General features: G+C 39.3%; 1 protein-coding gene across 1 annotated transcript in view; it reads right to left on the reverse strand.

The window, feature by feature from the left end:
- Nucleotides 1-22,573, reverse strand: part of pcdh15b (protocadherin-related 15b) — a 281,925-nt gene that overhangs the window by 36,919 nt on the left and 222,433 nt on the right. Inside the window, exons 29-35 of the mRNA XM_074662917.1 lie at nt 20,511-20,638; nt 13,173-13,403; nt 12,862-12,950; nt 9,386-9,562; nt 8,812-9,030; nt 6,649-6,657; nt 4,617-4,727 (exon numbers count right to left, since the gene is read on the reverse strand). Of these exons, the coding sequence (XP_074519018.1) occupies nt 4,617-4,727; nt 6,649-6,657; nt 8,812-9,030; nt 9,386-9,562; nt 12,862-12,950; nt 13,173-13,403; nt 20,511-20,638 (964 nt within the window). The remainder of the gene's footprint in view (nt 1-4,616; nt 4,728-6,648; nt 6,658-8,811; nt 9,031-9,385; nt 9,563-12,861; nt 12,951-13,172; nt 13,404-20,510; nt 20,639-22,573) is intronic.

Genomic DNA, 22,573 nt, shown 5'->3' on the forward strand with positions numbered 1-22,573 from the left:
TTTACACAATCTCAAAGTGCTACAGAATAAGAGTAAGAATAAGACACTAATCAAAAACAAATTTAAAAGCAATTTAAAAAACAATTAAGACACCTTAAAAAATCCTATTAAAAAATAGATTCTAGGAGTTAAAACTGAAATTAACCCCCCCCCCCCTGTAAACATTATATTACACCGGGTTTAAATAGAAAGTATGCATAGCTGAGCTCAAACAACTTCTTGCCAAAACTCTTGCTGACTAAGTTCCAGATTTTGGATAAATATAAAGCAAAAATGAATAGATCTGTTGAGATTCAAATACATAGTCACATTTGTATGGCTAAATAACACAAGTCATAATTAAGTTTTACCAAACAAGTTTTTTTGCTCCCAATAAAAGCTACAGAAACTTTATTTTGTGTATCTAATTGAAACAGACTAAAAACCAAGTTTGTCAGGAGACCAGCCAAATGTAATTAAAAAAGAAGGGGGAAAAAGCCTTGGAATCAGTCAAGTGAACAGAGCTTGATAATCAACCTTAATCACGAATGAGAAAACTTTTGAACTCGGCCAGATTTGATTCTCGTTTGGGATTATTTAGCTCCTACAAGATTGCAGTCATGCAGAAGATACGCACACACACACACAAACTGAAGTATTTCATTAGAAATCACAAACTGCTTCCTCGTGCACACACATACACACACAAACCATTCTGGCTACAATTAAACATGCTCTGCAGCTTATCAATAGAATTAATTATCGCCCAAGGTGGTCTTTATAAATTACGAGCTGCATTTATTTCAATTACCTCATATCCAAGTTCATTTCCGCACACATTTTTCAGAGGGATCGTTTGGGCTGGTTAGTCTCACACACTCCCACACACACATTTTCAACCCCCTTATTGTCATTTGGAGATAGTTTCTAACATCTTGCATATGAATTGCTCCCATGTTAATGGGAGTGGGGAGGCATATCAAGGACAGACAGAAAACTGGTGATGCATGTAATGCTGATAAGAGTTCCTCTCAACTTCTTGTTAACGCTCCAGTAAGGAATTACAAATGAGCTATCTGTCTGCTGCCTAGAGAGAGTGTATGTGTGCGCGCTTGAGATTTAAAAAAAAAAACTTTCAAGTAAAAGTTAACGCTGTGTCTCCCGGTACAGGCATGTTTAGCCTCTTGTTTAAGCAAACTAACAAGTGTGACATTGGGAAGGAAATGAACTGAACTTAATCTGAGAGAAGATGCAGAGAAGCAGACAAGTTATGGTAAGTTTGACAAAATCGTACAACAGTAACATTATGAGGCGGCATATATTGTCCTTCAGCCCTGTTGGTGTTTAAGATGCAGGACAGAATAAATAGAAAGTAATTCCTGCATAATCGTTAGGAAGCTAATTTATTTTGTCTTGATCTGTGGGTATTGGTTCGTGACCTCACAATTATCAACACTAGAATGTGAAAAACAGACTTCTGAGAAGAGGACGTGCAGAGGGTATCTGGAGGAAGTTGGGAGACTGATTTTGTCATTTTAATCCTCAACCAGAAGCTGTACATAAAGCCGTGTTTCCACCAAACAGTCCGGTTCAGACCAGTACGGTTTGGTATGGGTTGGCTCAGTTAAGCTTGGTCCTGTTTGCGTTTCCACCATAGACTAAAAATATGGATGTCATATTGCTCAGCTTGAAGTGAGGCTGCCACGAAAACTGCTCCCCCTGGTGACTGGCTGCAGTATAGGTCAGAAAATCTGACTCTCTAGTCATTCCAGATGGGCTGTGGTCAACCTTTGAGAAATTAAAACACCTGGTAGAAATGTGTCTCACATCCAATTGTTGTGGGGATTTAAAGATATAATTTGGCTGCCTTGTATTCAAGTCCTCTTTATTCTGGAAACTTCGTTTTCATTAGTTATAAGAGGTTAAAAACAAGGTTTAACGTCATGTTTAATGATGACTGACAGCTCCTGTTCTTGTGAATATTTTTCAGGGATTGTAAAATATGTCGGGAGGTAGGGTCAAAAAGTAATTCCATTCTCAAAAGAAAAATTATTATTTTTGTCACCCGGCTCCACTCAGATTCTCCCAGAATCCCTTACAGTCTCTACTGTGCAGACTCAGGCTGCGCCTGTGAGGGGGGTATTTCGGCTTCAAAACTGTATGTGGTATTCATGGTATCCATAGCTAACTCTGCCCCCTTGTGGTAGGGGGAGTGTAAGCTGGATACCAACAGCCGCATCGGTAGCATAATAGTCCATGGTAAGTGACAATCCTTTCGACCAATCAATGGTCTGCTATGCTGTAGCTCCACCTTCTAAGATCAGATCGTTTAAGTCTGGCACCCTTACAGAAGGGTACCAAAAAGTGGGGTGGCTTGTCTCCATTTTTTGGGGATCTGTCCCAGGGATTAGTTAGTGGAAACGTCGTAAAAAGCATGCCGTGCCGAGACAAACCGAACCGTACTGCTTGGTAAAAACGTGGCTTATGTCTGTTCACATTGTCACTACTATATATGCAGCAAAAAGCACAATGGGTTCAAACTAAAATCTTAAACCCAAGTTTAAACCAAAAATCAAATGTTCTGAAAAAGGCCATTCTCAGAGGACAGCCTGAAGGTCTTCTTTCTAAACTGTTACAATCTTTGAGAAATCGTCAGAGGCTTTCCTTGAAGTGTTGAAATCACTGACCTTCATTTTATCTCTCCTATAGCGAAGACATTAGTATGCATTACAAGATGAAAAATGACAAGTAAAGAACTGAGCTTCACTAAACTTTGCAGAGATAAATCTGAAGGCTCCTCTACTGTTAAAGCATTCAAATATCAGAGCTTTGTTTTGTGTCGGTTTGATGTGAGCTTCTTACGCCCTGTTTGATTAATCTGAGATTGTGTTATCTGTACATAATGTCAGATTTTTTCATAGCAGCAAAAGTGGGAGAGGAAGTTAACAACTGTCTTCACACTACAAAAAGGACTTTGGAGCCAGATTCACAATCATTTGGGGCTTCTTTAGAAGACATTTTTAACTCAAACGATAAATCTTTGACGGTGCTCTCAGCTAAGGAGCAATTGAGGAAAGTTCAACAAAGTGATGTGAGTGAGATGGATCAACCAGTTCATTTCTAAGTTTAATTATTCCAGCTTTGATTCTGTGCTTGGGTGAATCTTTATTAGCTGAGTTATTGCGTGTCAGTACAGGTGTCCCTTCAATTTATCAGTTTGATAGAAAACTGGCTCAAGACACTGAAAAATTACCGTAACATCCAGAATAAAAGGTTTCACTCAGTCTAATTTTAGGGCTTTTTGAAAGGAACAACAGTTCAAACTGTCTTTCTGTGTGGTGACTTCTACTGCATTCAGCAAAGTCCATGTTGTGCAGTTTCTTTAGTCCCATCTGTTTTCACCATGTGGAGTTCAAAATCCTACAAGCCTGCTGTTACACTGATGTCTGAGAAATATGGACCCATTACTCACAGACTCACACCACCCACTCCTCCTGGTGACTGCTCTGTACTGAAACTTTTCACATGGTATATCTACCTAACGATACCCCTTCTTTTTCTTCAGACACATGATTTTCAACTAATGATGGGGGAACATTACAGTGTCTGCCCACCCTCACCTTGATGGCAAAAGGGACATTTTACTCACTGGATGCTGGCGCTAAATGAAGGGCTATAAACTTTTATCATATACTAAAAGAAGATATTCAGATTTACTGGCTGAACCAGTAAAAGGACCCTGCCAGATTTTTCATTAAAAAAGTACTAAAAGTGTATTTCATTCACAGAATTATTATACACTAGTTTATAAACTACTTACTTAGTGGTTTGAAGGCTGGCCTGTGTTTGCACACAAAAATGTGGTTGCAGACTAGGTCTGAAAGGTGTTGTGTCAAAAAGCAGCCCCAGACTTTCCCCATAACAGCTGTTTTGTTTAAAGGGGAGAGTTGTGCTTTTGTATCAACTTTACATTATCCCTTTGTAACTCCATAGTTGCTTTACAGGCTTTAAATCTTAAAACAAAAAACAAAACAAACCAAAAACACTATTTTTTTCCTACTTCTGTACTTTTTTTTCCTTACTGTTTCAGGAAACCCTTATTTTTGGGGTCAGTTTAAAACACTTCATGCCCCACTGCTCCCTGAACCCCCTTCCCTCTGATTGGACAACCCTGCCGAGGCTTATTGGGGACAGAGCTTGGGTCAGATCTTGGTGTTTGAAGGCCTGCCCTTTTAACCTGTCATGAGCGAGTAAGAGGACTGGACAGTTTTACGCAGGTTACAGACAAGTTCAATGAATAGGAAAGCATCATTCTCCTCTTTAAGAGTCAAGTGCATAACAACAGAACCTCTCCGTTTTTATATTTCTAACACATTAGACGCTTTAGATTTTAAACATAGCCAGTGTTAAATTATCATGTTTGTTGATGGAAAGCTTGGATTTCATCAAGTTTTGTCATGGTCTGTACTTGTGTGGCCCATGGAAAAGGTGAAAATTAAAATGTGATGTAAAGTTATGTTGAAAAATACCATCAATCATGGTGCACCAGAACGGCACAGTGCCATCAAACGAGAAACGAGAGATAAATCCTCTGTCCTGGCTCATCAAGGCAAATGCCACTTTCACACTTCACTTACATGGCGTTGTCACCCAGCTCTTCGTACAGGTTGTTGGCAGTGCCTCCCCCAGGTTTACCCGTTGGCAGAGCCATCTGGATGCGGGCAGTTTTGGCACACTCAGCTTGGCGTCTGGACACAAACGGAGAGAACACATATGGTTACTAATCCAAAGTTAGAAAACTGCAGGACGGCTTTCAGAAACTTTTTAAGCTTATACCGATTAATTTGAGTTGTCATTGCAATGAAATAAAGTTCATTAATGTTTTTAAAACTGATAAATCATAAGTATAGTTTAAATAGTAAGGTCTTTCTAAATGATCATGCATCCTTATGTGGTTTTATTTTGGTCTTAAAATAATATCTGAAAAGTGATTCTTATCCATCACAAATGCACAACCTTTTGTTTACTAATGACTCACAGAAGAAATTTGGACACATTCCAGTTATCATACTCGCCAAGCAGGTCAAGGTGAACACTTTGCTCTTTGATTTTTGTGTCCTGATCTTTGATCCTTGCCTTTAAAGACTGAATTAATCATTTTAGTTAAAGGAAAAATCTTTTATATCTTCTTTCATATGAAATTCAAAGCAAAACTAATCTGAACTGTTTCAACTACAACAGAGTGAAACAACAAGAGGCTCATTTAGTGACAGAAGTGGCTCAGTTGTTGAATCAGTTGTCTCTTAATTGGAGGGTCACAGGGCTAGATGTCTTTTTTTTCTTTCTCAAATAAATAGTTATTTTTGCATTTCAAGAATATTTTCAATGTTTCAATTCAGCAGTCATCTAAAAACTGTAAAACAAGTTTCAATTTGATCAGTTAAAACAGTCTATGTTGCAGTCATTTCACTTGTCAGATCAGTAAAACATGGGATATGCGGTTATTTTACTAATTAAATTCTGTATATATCTGTAATTCAAAAATATTTGTACTAGCTACAGCTAACTAGATTTCAAGTTGAGTTATTGGATGTAGTGACAATGATTCATTGAGGAATTATTGTATTTCACATTATCCTAGAATTGTTTTTTATGTTTGTATAAACCAATTTGTCCCAAACAAAGTTGACAGATTGTTCAGGTACTACAGTGATTTCGACATTGAATATTTTAAATCTTTCAGGTTTATGCTCAGCAAATACTGAAAATGTTACATGTAAAGCGTGTTACACAATAATCACAAAAAAAGTTTGAAACACAAATTTATATTTTTACTTGTTTTTATACTCAAAATATACCCTCAATTCTGTAATGACCCACATACATGTACAAATACATGTATAAATGTATTCAGTTATTTATATGATGTGAAATGTAGTTGAATACTATACTCTCCCAAAAAAATAATTTAGTACAGTTAAGTACACCCAGAAAAGACTGCTTTTTTGTTTTCATTTTTTGTTTTCTTCCTACCATTCACTGATATCTCTTGGTTATTCCTCATAAAATGTAATTCAGGCATTAAAACCACAGACTGTTTGACAAATGGATGGCATTTTAAGCCAAACGACAGCGGTCACCATACTGGAAATACCAACCAAACCAAACCTTCAAATGACATAGCCAGAAGAAAAGAGGCAAAGATTGGACATGCCCTTAGCCCCCTGGCCAGCAGCTTCAATGTGCCACAACCCAGTAAGCCGGCTGCACCCCTAATTGGGCCTAATTATCCAAAACTTGTAAACTGAATGTCTTCAAAACAAAGTCCAACCCCTGCACTGTGTATAAGATTAAATGGGCTGTTTAGAGCATGTCTAAAAAGACAAAATACCAACTGACATCGGTATTCTGAACACCACCGTGACCCGATCCAACACACACACCTGCACACAGACACACTCTAATAAAAGCATCAGTTTTTGGACATTTACTGATGCCGTGTTCTTCAGGAGTCATTTGTTTGATTGTGTGCTGTCCTTTCTGTTTTCACTGCCCTTCCTCATCCCGTTCACTTTATAGTACAATGAAAGTCGATAGATAAATCAGTGTGAAAGGTGTTAAAGATGGCCACCTTCATATTTCAGAACGAGAATAAAAAACAGTACTCACTCTTTGAATCTGGTGGGGACGGATGCAGCAGATGGGAGATGGGGAGACAGAGGGAGAAAGATCAGTGCATAAATCATACAGTACCTCTCATGAGCCAGGTTTACTGTTTGTAATTTACAAGCAAGTCGATCAATTGGTCTTCATTACAGTCAGTTAGCAGCAGGGCTAGCGATTATTATGCTGATGATAACCACTCTGTTTTTCTGTCTTTAAAGCGCCTCTCTGCTCTCGTCCTTTATTTGTTATTAGTCTCTTTTTCTCAGCGGGATGAGTCGCTCTATCCAAAATCACTGATCCACTTTGAGCATGTGCGTTTGTGTGTGTGGGCTTGTTTATGTGTGCTACAGAGACGGATGAAATTAATGGCCTTTCACAGTGGTTAGCTAAACAAACTATTAGAATTGTCACTGGGGGACAGGCTGCCATGCTGAATCATCGAGGGAATTGACAGGCCCAGGTGATAAAATGATAAATAGAGCTAAAGGACGTCCTGTGGGAAACACTGCCGGCTGTGTCGATTTTTCTGACTGTTGGTATTCTCTTTCAAAGGAATTCATGAGCTCTCTAAATGGCTTGTTATCTTTTTTTAGCCTGCCTATTTAAAGTCAAAAGCTGCTTTAACAGCAGTGTGGTTTAAAGGAGTCCAGCAGCATCAAATTGATGTCGAAGTAGATGGTTTCACTTGAAGCTCAATTATGTTAGGGGCTGAAATGACCACAAGTTGCACAAAAAGCACACAGTATAGAACATTACAGGCTTTCAGATAGCACTCTGTGGTGGGCTTTTATGTTGGATTGCAATAAATGAAACAGTAGCCTCAAGAGGTTTGCAATAAGATCAATCACCTTCTCCACCTGCAATGATGGGCAGCCTGCACTTTATTTGGGTGACAGGGACTCGACTGTGCTGCAACACTCTCTGACTTCTCTATTCTTTCAGTGACAGTGAGGGGCAGGTCTAGAATTTTTTTCAAAACTGGAGTATGACGAATAATAATGGAGGTTGCTATTTTTTGATATGTTTCTGCCAACATTAAGCATTGAAATCAAACAACATGACTATTAAGTTTATTTTGGATGAAATCCAAGAGATGAATATGAGTCAACAAAAACTGTTTAGTAGAGAATATAAATGGGAGAAAAACAGAATTAGTATTGCATTTTTTCAAATGTAAGGATAAAATTTTAATTAAAACAAGAAAACAGTTGTTGCTAATATTTCACCATTTATATCGTCTATATACGTTGGAAACATGATCCTTCTTTTCTGGCTTTTAACTGTGTTTGATTCTGTTTTACCTTATTTGACCTTATTACTTTATTGTGACATTGTTTGATTAAAGTTATAATGTTACAAAATCGAAGTCTCAATGTGTTGAAAAATAAAGTTGTCATTCTGGGAGAATCATGATGTAATTCTTTAAAAAAGAAGTATTGAAGTACTATTTTGATAAGCAGAGCTGTGTGTGTATCAAACTAGTTTTGGTTCACTCAAAGAAGAAGAAGCAACATCCTATCAGTGATGGCCGCGATGAATGTGTGATTAAGCGTGTTACCCCAGCTATACTTCACCCCTTCTCAGTCTGGCTACACTGTTTACATGCATCTCAAAAGTGTGATCTTGTGCCAACCGAGCTCATAGTCTGATTTCTTAAGCTGCTTGTAAACATACAGAGTGTGTTGCATGTAAAATGCTTTTGTGAAAACATCAGAGCAGGAAATCTTTTAGATTTCTAATCTTCCTGTGCTGAATCCTGTGTCTATATTTTATTAAAGTATGTCATGTCTTGACTCAGTACCACATGAACTTGAGACAGTTGAGTAAATACATCCATGAAATTAAGTAAAAAGGCCATTTCTGGACATTAATTCTCCTCTAGACGACAGTATATTTACTGCAACAGAGTATGTATAACTGACTCACTGAACATGGTTTGTGAGAATAAAATGTTTCTGAGAGTTTTTAACAATGATTGAGGTCAATGTCACAATGAATTAGAGAATGAAACTGGTGATAACGATGATTTCAGTGTTTTTTTCTAAATAAAAGGATAAAAATAGTGAATAAGTTTGCTTTGGCAGCATTATTCTGTAAACATGATAGAGTGACATTCAACTCCAACATCCTCACATTATTCATCTGCATTAAAGAAACTATACTCACTGTCTGTAGGTAATGATAACAACCAGTATGGCAGGGACACAGCAGATAATTATAATAACTGCCAAAGCCAGCAGCGCCCCCTCTGTGTAGCCCACAGCCTGCATAGCTTTCTTCACGCTGGTCACCACTTCAGGGGTTCGGATCTCCAGGATGCGTCCACCAGGAGGGAGAAAGGGCTGGAACTCTTTATTAATGTCCAAGAGTTTACCGTCAAGAAACCTTCAGATGGGAAGGAAAAATACCAGGTGTAAAGGCCAGAGATGTTAATCAGTTCTTTATTTGTCTGCATCCTTACCACCCCTCTTTGTCAAAGTGAGGAAGGTCAAAATTTAGAGGGAACTTGACTTTTCTGAGTGATTAAGCTGACAGGAAAAAACAGATTGCCTTGGAAAAAAAAGCATCCAAAAACTTCTGTGAATGGCAGCACTCCAAAAAAACTAACTTTGGCTGATAAATTTAGAAATTAATTAATTTCAAAGCAGCTTCACTTCAGTCCCTGTCCTATTTCTTTTGATATGAAGCTTTTGGAGAGCTGCCATTTTACTTTTCATGGATTTCTTGGCAAAGTTCTCACTTGTGGAGCTCCTGCCTGGATACAGCTCTGTTTGTCAGCGGGTCGATGGCGTAAATCATGAGGTCGGACTTGGTGTAATCTTCCTGCTCCATTCCTTCGCCGTGGCGGTGGGGTCCGATGGTTTCCACTACAACCCTGGCTCCTGGTATCTGCTCCTGGACATAGCGCTCCAAAATGCTGGGATGAATGAAAAAAACAATAGATAAGCTTTTTGAGAGTTAAACGTGGAACGACACAGAATACAATTTCGGTTTTTCTTTTTACTCGTCAGGCTCACGCTGTGTGTTATTGATTTCTCTCCCCCAGGTACACCTGCTTACAAGAAAACTGTGAAACCACTGTGATGTCTGCATATGGGTGTGTTTGTGTGGATGTGTGTGTGAGGGAGTGAAGAGAGGCAGAGAGAAGTGCTTGAAAGTTTTATTATCAAACTCTATGTGCGCAAGACAAAGGTATGCAGCAATTTCCCTAAGCTTTGACTGAACAGAAATACAAACAAAAGTTAGGCAGTTTGAGTTATGTATAAGAAGCCAATATAAAAAATATCTGGCAAAGTGTGAGGAGAGTTTACCTGACTCCATGCATGCCTTTAGGGCATCAAGACCTGAGTGACAAACAGTCCTGAGGCAATAAGAAAAACTAAATCTTGGCCCCAAACACCAAGACAGCCATGTTATATCCATGTAACTTTATGAAAATGAAGGCCATCCTGTCACAAAATGTTGCAATAAATCTTTCCCATTCATTATTAGATCATTGAAATGCCCTGATGTCAGGCTTCCCTGAGAGGATTATGTGGACTGGTTCTAGGGGGAGCATTTGAAATGACAAGTATCCGAAAAAGATATCATATCTCTCCTGTATTAGCTTCTTGGAACCAGCCTTCCATCACCATAACAATAATAACTAGAAAAGCACTTAAAAAGCACAGACCTCCACCAAGCATATTATGACTTGACAAAACTTCAGTCCTACTTTAATGTTATACTCCCTTTCAGCAGACTGTCTGCTACAATTTGATGTTAGTTTCAGGATTGTGCAATAATTTGTTACCTTGAAAGATATTATGACCCAGAACCTACATATTTCATATTCTGGATCTTAGTATCCAGAATATTGCCAGGATCTGGGTCGTACTTTTACATTTGTCAGAAATTATGGTGACCTTGTCTTGTATTGTTTTGAAAAGCAATCCGACCATTTATCGTGGAGTTATATACACATATGGTGAAAACAGCCCTATCTCACAATGATAAAGAATCCTTCAAAAAAAACCTGGGTCCAGAAGGTAATCCAGATCACCTCCAAAATTTGATCACTTCTTCCTTATCCTATTTTGAACATTTCCTGAAAATTTAATCAAGATCTGTTTGGCACTTTTTGAGTTATGTCGTTCACAGACAGAGACGGACAAACCCTCCCAAAAATGTAACCTCCTTGGCGGGGGTAATTATGACAAAATTTAAATCTCTAAAAGAGGTGAAAGAGGTAAGTTTGCACATTTCCTAAAGCAGCAACTCCCTGTCAAACAGAACACAACGTGTACACGTGGCTAGGTTCACCTCCACGAGGGATTTCAAAGGGTGCTCCACAAGGTTTGGTTTTAGGGCCTACCTTATTTCCCATCTGTTTCAATAATCTTTGTGATGACTTGTCCAATGCTTTGTATCACCTCTATGATAAGTTTAAGTTTTAATGTCCAATTATACTTTACAAGCAGTTAGGGCATCGTTTTTGCCTTTTCAGATCATAAATAAAACATTTTCTAGATTCGTCAGGTGACTGTGTCTGATATTTGATCTAATAAGACCATCTTTGAACAAAAAAACAAGACAAAAACTTGCTTGGATTTCAGTTTTTGAAGTGTAATTTGTATTTATCATTGATCTAAAACATACAGATATCAAACAAACTACAACTGTTCCTAAATCTTGTTTGATATTTGGTACCATATTTAAAAACTGACTGCTGTCTGCTCTTTAAATGGGGGTTTTGCTGTGGTGATCTAGTACCTGTCCCTGTCACAGTCCCACTGTGGGATCTAAATCAACAAAGCACATGGAGCTTCATACTTTCTAGGACACATTTTTTCTAATAAATCACTGTTTTCGAACTCAGCACTGTATTTGCTCTTTAGCAGCTCTTACTGATTTCCCCATGGTAGCAATTACAGCTTGAATCTCTCATGAAGCTAAATCAATGTAGAAGAACCTCTGCCTGGAAAAACTTTAGGGCGCAAAATGGCACCAGTTAAAGGTTGAAACTCTATTTCTGCAGAAGTATGAATATACCATTAAACCACTCTGTTATAAAACCTTTTACAACTACTGGCGTGATATGTATTTTCCATTGTTTTAAACTTGTAAAATGACAAATGGTTACAAATATAAGCAGATTTTTGAACACTTGTTTGTCTGTGAATTGCTCTCTATAGATTTTATGTGAGCACAGGGTCAATAGTTCATCAGACAATACATTCATTACAGCCTTTTTTCAGTGGTGGTGCTGCATCTTGAATTGTAACTGCCTGCTGTCAAACAACAAAGCTTAGGAGGCCAGAACAGATGAACTCTCTTCACCCTCCCTCTGTCCACAGTCGCAGCTCCGAGAGTAAAGTTAACACACACACATTCAAGAAGGTGACAGTCCAACCATAGGTCAAATTACACCTTGCATTGTTCCTGTTGCATCATTTCGACCTCCGACAAAGCAAAAGACGAGCACAGGTCTAAAGCTGGATGTGTCGAGAGTTTACAGGGGAAAAGTGAGGGCTGAGGAAAATGTTATATTTGTAGGACAGGAAATCTTTGCGAGCAACATGGTTTCTGAAAACAAGCACACAGCTGAAGTACAAGCAGAGGAAGGTTGTCAAAAGTTTCAGACTTTGATTCTTTTCCATATCTTGGGCTTTTGAATCAACACAGTCTTGTTTATTTTTGACATTTGATGGTAGAGAGAAGTACCAGAGCTTATGTAAGAAAAGATCGATGGTTATGTTTTGCTGCTACAAAGCTAAAGTAAATTGCTGACTGCAACTATAGACACTTTTGTCTCTACCTATATCATTAACATTGTATGATTATGTTTAAGTATTCAGATCAGTCTGTTAAAACTTATTAGAAGTTCCTGCAAATTGTACAAATACAGTAGTTCCACTTCAAATGTAAAGGCCATGAAGAGTACACCCACTCATGAATCAGTAAACCAAATTAAAGCTCCTCCAATGAGCTTTAATGTTGACCTGATGAACTGTTGACCTGTGCTATTTCTGGAGCCCCATCCTGCTTTCCTCAAAAAAATCTAATCTTGCTCTCTTTTGACAAAGTGAATCACCTACCAAGTGTCAGGTGTAAAAATGTCATCAAAAGCTGTCAGGTAGTTGCATCACCTTGACACCTACCCCACAGCAGCACTTTCAGTCTGTTTCGTGACTAAAGAGATAAAACAATCAAATAATAGTGTTTAATCTTTGTTACCTGAGGAGCTTGTCTTTGTTTTTCTCCACATATGTTGGCGGCACATTTGATACGACCACTTGCATGTCAAGCTGGTTGACGACTGACACCTTGACAGAAAAAAAAAAACATGACAACTGATTGAGCTCAACATTGTCTTGTGCAAAACTAAAGAAAACAAAAACACTGATACACAGAGTATTATGCTTTGACACTAGCTTGTGAGATTGATTTTTGTTTCACTTCAAGGACACTGGTAGACCCTTCATATGAGCCTCTGTATTTATAGATAATAAACATGTTGCTACTGTCAGAGCCTGGAATTTACACACCACTATTTCTGCCTTGCTGCTGTGTCCGTGACCGAAGTTGTCCGTAGCAACCACCTCAAACTTAAAATACGACCTCCTCATGTTGCGGTACATAATCGCTGTTTTCACTATGCCGCTGTATGGCTCAATGACGAATCCATCTTTGCTGTCTTTGGTTTCTTTTCCAGGTGGAGGGGGGATGATGAGGCGGTACATCATAGAGCTGTAGTTCCCAGTGTCTCTGTCCAGGGCCTGTGGGATGAGGGAAAACAAAAATTATTTCAGTGTTATTAAAATAATCATCATCATAATGACTCTGGAGACAATATCAGCCTCATAATCACTATTCTAATGAAATTCAACAATCATAATCACCCATGCAACAATGCTCTCATCAAGTCATTGTTGCTGTTATCTTAATTCTTCGGTCGATGATTGCTTTCATGATTGTGATCAATTCATCCCAGGTGTTTGAGCAGATGATCAATGCACAGCAGTTCCGTGTTTATTGATCAGGCTAAGATTGATTTCCTGTTCATGTGGAGCTCTGACTCACGGAAACCACCCACAAAATTATTGTTTCTTTTTTTTCGTTTCATGCTCACGACTCTGACTCGCCAGCAGGGGGTAAAGCGGTGCTTTGAGCTGTGGGTTCATGTCTGTTTATCCGCTCTGTCATTCTGGGCTAACTACCGAATCTCTCCCCTCGTTCTCACTTTCATGCAGACCTCACACTCACATCCACGCGCAGACATGCTTTCAGACAGACATTGATTTATTACAGAGTCTTAAAAAGAATGGCCAGGAGAATAAAATACAGATTCAGCTCACAGGCGCCCACAACATCAAAGCTAACGCTATGATAGCAAGAAACAAAAAATTGATTTTTATATTATGACCAGGGAATAGAGCAAAAAGCAGCAAGGAAGAAAGGGCGAAGTAAAGAGGAATACGTACTGAAAGAGAGGGAGTAGAGGTGGACCAAGGGAAGAAAGGATGTGAAGATGGTTTTCATGTGTTCTTACTTGCAGAGGTTGGATGAGGTAACTTTTTAGAAATGCATCAACACCTGCACTACTATAAAAGAGCCTGTTCACTAGCAGAGCTACAGGTGTTTTCAATTAAGTAAAGACATATTCTGAGTCTGCACAGTCACAGCTTTTCAACTGCTCGTTAACCGAGATGTGTAATTAATCAATCACCTGGGAGCAACTCAATGCATTGGGGCATGTAAACATGGTCTTAGACCAGCAGCTGGCGTTCAAATTGAGCATCAGAATGGGGAAGAAAAGTGATTTAGGTGACTTCACTCTTAGTATGGTTGGTGGGGTCAGACTGGTTGGTCAACCATCTCCAAGGCTTCAACCTTAGAGATCTTTCTTTTTTCCAAAAAGGAAAAAAAAAACACAAGGTTAAAGGAGAATGAACAGAATGCTCGGAGATGGCAGAATGGTAAACAGTAAATGGTCTTTTTACTCTAATTCACCCATTCACTCTACACCACATTCACACACTGATGGTAAAGGTTTTACTATTGGAACCCATCAGTTTTATCTACCACACTCACACACCACTTACCAACAGTGGGAGCAATTCGGGGTTCAGTGTCTTGCTCAAGGACACTTCGACATGTGACTACAGGAACTGGAATTGAACCCCCTACCTTCCGATTGAGAGGGGACTACTCTACCACTGAGCCACAGCTGCCCAAGTCAACAGTCCGTAAAATAACAACTCTATATAACCAAGGTCTGCAGAAGATGGTCTCTGAATGAACAGTATAGCAGGAGCAGAACACACCGGAAGGCACTTCTGTCAGCTGAGAACAGAAACTGGGGAACTGCCTTGTCTTATAAGTCTGGGTTTTTGCTGCGCGATTGGGATGGCAGGGTCACAATTTGGCATAAACAGCACAAAGCACAGATCTATTCTGCCTTGTATCAACCGTTCAGGCTGGTGATGTATTGTTGTGTTCTCATGTCCTGCTGATTATGTTAAGTTTACACTTTTGACTTTAGAAATGTCTTTCGCGGTCAGGTCACTTCACCTCCCCCCCCAATGTTTTCTCTGCCTTTATGTTTGTGAGCCCCATCCCTCTGTTGTTCTATCTGTAACCCATTACCTCATGTCTGCGTCACCCCTTGTCCTGTGTCAGACTGGTGTGTCTTCTCTGTAGATCATGTGCTGTCTTGAGACTTTCTTGTAACATGCTTGAGGATGACGAGTACGTTCTTAAGTACACATCCTGAAAATGTATGCATCTTTCTCATAAATCCTTGAAAGAGGTACATTTCTGCAAAATAACTGGCCTCTGACACAGTATTTGTGCCATCTTTGTGTTCTAGAGCAGTGCCAAGGCCCCCCTAACAGCGTTTGCTTCTGACAGGAGACCCCCTTTGAAAACTGGCAGACAATGCTTCAGACTATGTAAAGAAATGTCAACTTTAAGAATGTGTTTTTTTTTTACTTTTTTCCCTTTTCAGTAATTATTACATTTGTTTAGAACAGCAAATCATTAACAAACAAAAGCCAGACTCCCACAAGTAGGTTGTTGCAAAAGGCATTTGAGGGCTCTGTAAGCCAAGGTGGGATACTCCTTTCTTACATGTAACCAGTAGCTAGACAGAGGAAGAGCCTCAAGGTTCAGTTCAATTTTTTGGACAGCTTAATAATAAGCACAAACTGCCAGGTCTACACAGATCGTGACATCGTCATACTGAAGTTGCAGTTGTCAGAACAGGTGCAGATAGGTACAATCAGAAACATGTGAACCCAGCACTTTATGTTTTGTATTTTATTTGTTAAATAAAAGTAGAAAACCTAAAGTAAATGAAAAATAATAATAAAAAAGTGAATTCTATTTCTCCCTTTCCTCCAATTTTCTGAGGCCCCTCTTGTGCTTCTAGGCGGCCCCTCAGGGAGCCACGGCCCCCACTTTGAAAACCACTGTTCTCGAGAACTGCCTTTTTTTCCCTCTGTGCCCTAAGAAAAATAGAAAAAAAGTCATACACAAATTAAAGCGCCCTGTCCACAGGGCTATTATATATTGCATAACTGTCTGCACATCTGAAATGACAGAGTAGCTGACTTGGGCCATTGATGTTTTACATTATTCTTCCTATTATGGTTAAATCTGAGTGGCAGCTGGAGATGCGTGTATAATTTAGAAGCCTTTCAGCACTGCTTTTTATTGAGTCATGGAAATGCTACATTCACATTGCACAAGCCCCTACAATCCAGTATTTAGACCCTCTCGTTAGAAGTGAACTTTACTGAATCCACAATAAAAGCACTCACTTTTGAGTCTTCCTGCACACCTGAGTCTCTTTGAAAAGCACTTTTTTGTGAGCACCAAACAACTCAGTAAATGTCATGAAATGATTGTTGCCATGGTGATTTACCACCACATAATTTCCAAAGCCACAAAAGCAGCATCGTCATCCCTGGGCAACCTGGTTTGTATTTGGTTGTCATCTCATAATGACCCACAAACAAGTGGCCTACTTTTGGTGTAAACACCCACTTCAAGAGAGGTACTATAAAAAGTAAACTCCACTCTCCTTCACATATTCACCAGTACTGATTGGAAAAGTGACAGAAATGTTTCGAAGGGGAAAAATGTGATGTGAATTTGATTTGGAAAATAATGAAATAAACTTCTTAGTAACAAGAAAGTTTGCTAATTTAGGACTCATCTGCAATCCAATCAATTTTTGTGTTACGGCATCCCCTGAGGGACAAAAAGACAGACAGCCAGACGGATTTGATGGAATTAGTTACACTTGAGAGAAAGTGCAGAGAATGAAAACTAACATGCTTCAAACTTTCTTTTTTTTTTGACCCAGACTTTCTTTCATCCCAGTGTTTGCAAATGTGCCGCCAGCATCACTGTCCATCTTTACGGTCAATCCCCCCACGTCTCGTCTCCAGCCATTCATCCTCTCATGAATCATGCATGTGTTCCCTGCCTTCTTCTGTCCGCTCGGTTTGTCTCTCAGCAGGGTGCCAGTTATCTTTATCCAACCATCAATCCTCTCTTTTCCGTCCAACCTTCCAAGATCTATGGCCTCTCCCTGCGGTGATCGAGCCGACTACCAGGCTATTAGTTCTTCCTGTCAGGCTGCTTGAGTATTCAAAGGGGTCAGACAGCTGGAGAGGAGGTTACTGCGAACCAGCTGAAGCAGAGTCTGAAACTGAGAATTCAAATCGAAGACTCCAGCGTCTGCTGCACAGGAGTAATGAAATTGAAAGTATGGAGTTTATAAGACAGAAAAAGACACTTTCAGTATCCATGAAACCGTAATCTGTTTTTAAGAGTGACTCCTGCCTTCTCATCTTTATTTACTCATCTCTCCTGCCGCCCTCACTGTGTATGATCTCATGAAACAGAAATGTCTAAGAATGATCTTAATGCTGTGATAAAACATTAAAGCAAGTACTTGTCTACCAGAGACCCTGCCCACGTCTCTGGTGACATCCAGGCTCATTAAAACATACTTGTTTGATAGAAGCTGAGAGTGATAGACTCTGTGACCCATTTCTACTCCTGAAAAAGCCTTTCAATAATGCGTTAGCTTGTTTACACTGAAGTGAAATCCTCTTGAGTTTGGCAAAATGGAGCAGAAACAAAGAGATGTATCAATTAACAGAGAGACAGGGGTCAGAGTCAAGGGAAAACAATTTTACTGTTTCATCTATTCCTACTCGGGCTGAATGTTATCTCATGTTGGAAAAAAAAACACAAACTGACACCGGCACTGGAAGCATTTCCATTCTAGGATAAACCAAATAGTTTCATGTTCAGGCTGCTTCTGGGCCTAATGTTTATAGTGTAATTTCTGCTGCCTGCTGTTATCATTCTTGTCCAACACCTACCAAGCAGCACCAAATTTAACTCTTTCAGAGATGGTAACTTTTTTGTAGCATTGATTTAACAAGGTGCTGGAAACGTTCCTCAGAGATTTTTGTTTTGGCAGATTTGTCGGCAGCACATTCATAATGCACATCCACATCCTAAAGGAGCTCTATTGGATTGAAATCCAGTGACTGTGGAGGCTTTTGAAGTTTGTTCTCATGTTGAAGAAACCAGTTTGTTATGATTTGAGCTTTGTGACGAGTATTGAGTGTCCAACAGAAGATTGGTACACTGTGGTCACAAAGGGATGGACATGGTCAGTAATGATACTCAGGTAGACTGTAGCTCAGTTGGTACTAAGGGCCCCCAAGTGTGCCATGCAGTTATCCCCCCTACCATTACAGCACTATCACCAGCCTGATCTGTTGCTACAAGGCAGGATTGATTGATGCTTCCATGTTGTTTACGCATAATTCTGACCCTACCATTGTTGTGGCCAAAAGGCCAACTTGATACTTGGGTGAACATGCGTGTTCCAGTGGAGACTGATTGTGTAAATAAATATGCCAAAGGCTGTTCAAGAGGATTTTAGCCATGGTTCATCTCTATGGTGATATTTGTACAAAATAACCACACTGACCTCGCTGAAAGGCTATGAAAAGTAGAGCAGAACATTAAGGAGAGGGCTGTCTATCAAGAGTTGTTCAGAGATTCGACAGGCCTCGCCCTAACCTTTCCTTTTACTTTTTATAGCCTTTCAGCAATGACAGTGTGTTTGTTTTACTAACATCACCATGGGGATGAACTAGAGATGTGAACTGTAGGTTGTTTGTGTCGTTCATTCTTCATGTTAATGTTGGGAGAATCCACAGCTTATTTTGGGTTCACACAGGTGAAATATCCTAAGCTCAGCCTAAGAAAGTAGGGGACGTTTAATTCCCATTTTTCACAGTGCAATTTCACTGTGAGGTGAGACATGACATTCCTGGGTTCTCTTAGAATGAAGAACCTGGTGGTAGAATCAGCTGTAGTCTCTCATTTGATGCGCACAAGAAGGCTCCTTGACATAACATGTGGCACACCCATACTTAAAATGTGAGATGGACAAATATGTAATTGGTGTCAAAAGCAGTCAAAGGCTTGGCCAAGCATCTGATGAGTAGGACAGGAAAACAGTGAGTAAACCACTGGGACAAGCTGATAAAACCCCTTTTCGCTCAAAGGTGGTACTAAGAGGTGAAGATGAACACCATCTGAATGTCACTGCAGAAATCAAAACTCATCAGATCAGGCAACGTCTTTCATGTTCTCTGTTGCCAAATTTCAGTGAATTCAGCTGAATTGTGGGCTCAGTTTCCTGTTTTTAGCTGCACCTGGTGTGGTCTTCTGCTGGTGTAGTGCATCTGCTTCAAGGTTTAACATGGTGTGCAATGGTCCTCTGCATACCTTGGTTGTAACAGGTGATGAATTAAGTCCCTGTTGTCTGTCTACCATCTCAAACCACCAACAACAATGCCACATATAAGTCACTTATATCACCTTCCTTCCTCATTCTGCTGCTCAGCTAAACTTCAGTAGGTCATCTTGACCACGTCTACATGCCTAAAGGTATTGAGTTGCTGTCAGGTAACTAGAAATAATAACTAGCAATTACTCAGGAGTAACTAATTAAGTAGTCAGTGGGTGTATCTCAAATGCACTCAAGATGGTGACTTCATTTTTCTGTCCTTCTCAATCCTTGCTCCTTTAATAAACACTCTGTCCGTTCAACCATTTCAATTCAAAGCCAAGTGGTAGTTTTAGCAAGAAGGACACAACAGAAGATGTAGAGGACAGTAAGGGTGATCAAGGGTGATGAGGAATCAAGAGTGAGCAAAATTGTTGTTGTCTTTGCAGGAACTGCTTTTCAGAGCCAAAAGAGAAAGTGTATGCTGCAAATCTCTCCGCTTTCTGTCAGCAGTGGTTTATGGTAAGCATTTGGGTCGATTGTATTCAAGGACATACAGACAAATAATAACAATGGTAACCAAATGGGACCAAATGTGATATTATGAGGGTTCCTTTCAAGAAACAGTGCCAGGATTAAATAAAGTCAGAATATGTGAAACAAATGTAAATGTTGAATATTAACTCAGTGGGAATTGAAGAATATGTCATAATAATGCTTTGCGACTAAGCTTTGAAACCATTGTTCCCCATATGTAAATATCCAGCTCAGCACAGTGAATTGGGATCTGTGATAATAACTTCCCTCTCTAAGGTAAGATGAATCAGACCCTCCAGGTGGATTCTGTGCTGAAGTACTATTAAAACAGCAAGAGCACGAACAGACACAGCAGCAGCTCCACTTTCAGGTGAGATCTGTTGCAGTAGACGTGCAGTCAAAGAGTGACCATGAAATAATAAGTTGGACACAGAAGTAGTACACAGTGTGTCTTAGCATTAGCTCCTCTACTTCAGTCTGGCTTCATGTGATTTGTCTTCATGAGTGTGTGTGTCTGTACCTGCACTTGTAGCACCGAGGTGAAAGTTTTGGCATCCTCTGCAACCCCTCCGATGTACAATGGCCTTGTGAAAACTGGGTGATGGTCGTTCTCATCCTGGATGTCAATCACCACCTTGGCTGTGTTAGCTAAGACACAAACACAAAGACAGATACGGCAAGTTAGAGATTTGAATTCAGCAATTCTTCAATGGAGCTCCATTCCATCATTTAGATATCTATGGATAAAATCCAGTGCTGTCAGGATGAGAGCACACAGTGCAGCTCTGTGCTGTGCAGAGGGGGATTGTGGTAATTACACAAAGAGAGCTTCATACTGTTATTACATTATTATGGTGGGGTTGTACTTATAGATAATCTTTAACAGGTTTAAAGCTAAAACCTTGTATTCCATGTAATATTGCATTTTTGCGACATGAAGCGTTCACTTTTTAACAGAAAAGAAAACATGATAAAAATAATGATGCAAAAAAACTTAAAAAAAATTGCAAATGAAATCCTTTGATGTTGATGACTTGTGGTTAAGACCAGACAGTTTCAAATTTCACTTTAACAGGTTCAGACTGTTTGTGAACCTGCAGTCAAACCTATGACACATGTCAGCAAGAAAAGCACAAAAGCACTGAAATGTTGTCCTCTCTGAAAGGAGAAGTCACACCTCTGCATTGGTCACAACAACAACATTTCAAAAGTACGTCATTATACAGTGAACTCCAGCAGCTGTCCCTCTGTTCCACTGAGGTGTTAGAAATACTGGTATCTTTACACAAAAGGTCAAGACTGGGGCTGGTGTTGCTTACTTCATGAGCACACTAGGAGGAGTAAATAGGCATGACAATGATTAGTGTGGATTCTGCATCTGTGCGCAAAAATCAGCTGCTGAAGTTAAAATGATTAGATGAGTAAATGTAGGTACAAAGAGTTAAACTCCTTAAAACATTTGATTACAATTCATGCATTTTTCTACAGCCTTTGCATAGCTGAATGAGGAGCAAATTGCTCCCAAGATATCCAAGCGCAAAGAAAACCAAGTTCTGTAGCTCTGAGCATTTTTCTTCCAGTTTTGCACCTGATTTCGACTGAGATACATTACCACATCTCCACTCTGCTCTCAGTCTCATTCTGAAAGTAAATTCTATCCATGCATATGATGAGCTGGGTGAAGAGAGTAGGTCCTTTTTATCTAGAAGATGATTCATGACAGATGTTCCACAAATTTCCCAGTTTATATCCAGCTCACTTCCTGGAGTGAGTTTGCCAAAAGCAACTCTTCAGATTAAAGAAATCAATCAATAAATCACTCTGTAATGTGTAACGGCACAGTTGGCATGTGCAGGGGTTGATCCTCAGGCAAAAACAGACGGCTTTAACCACTGATGAGTGAATAATAATGTCAAAGTGTGATTAACAAACTTAATGCACAGACATATCATTTTTAGGTCATCTCCGGGAGGAACAGTTGTCTTGATAAATAAAAAGTTTGAATGAAACAATGCTTTTAAATTATGCAGCACAGTTACCACCAGCTCTCAGCAGACTGTAAATATTTCACTCTAACTGTGCCAGCTGTTAGTATTTCACTTCTCACAATTTAGTTTCAGTTTGCTCAATTTAATCTGAGTTTGCTGAGACATACAGACAGCATACCCCTATAAGCAAGACCTAGAATGAAAGCTAAGGATTTGGGTAAAGCGTAATAATCAGAATTTAAGATATTATTTTCATTTGATACTGAAAGTTTTGTTTAACTTTATAAACACAGATATAATTTCAGTAAAGAGTGTGGATGTTTGACATTTTTTTTTCCCTTGAGTACTCACCAATAACGAGTACCAATACCCCTAGTACTTTTGATACATAAAATTTCAACTAACAGTGGCAAATCACTTCAAACAAAGACAGCTCAATCACTCTGCCATGAAGTCCAAAATGAAACACAAACAACTCTCTCTGAGTATATGATGTGTTTCTGATAAATTAACAAAAGAGCAAATTGAAACAAATGACTGTTAGAGTTAAAGTATTTTTTAAAAAATAAACTGAAGTGCAAAATGAAACAGTTTA

The sequence above is a fragment of the Halichoeres trimaculatus genome, unplaced genomic scaffold, assembly GCF_033239565.1.
Source record: "Halichoeres trimaculatus isolate MK-OKI-2021-1 unplaced genomic scaffold, fHalTri1.1 fHalTri1_scaffold_23, whole genome shotgun sequence".
Classification (NCBI taxonomy): Eukaryota; Metazoa; Chordata; class Actinopteri; order Labriformes; family Labridae; genus Halichoeres; species Halichoeres trimaculatus.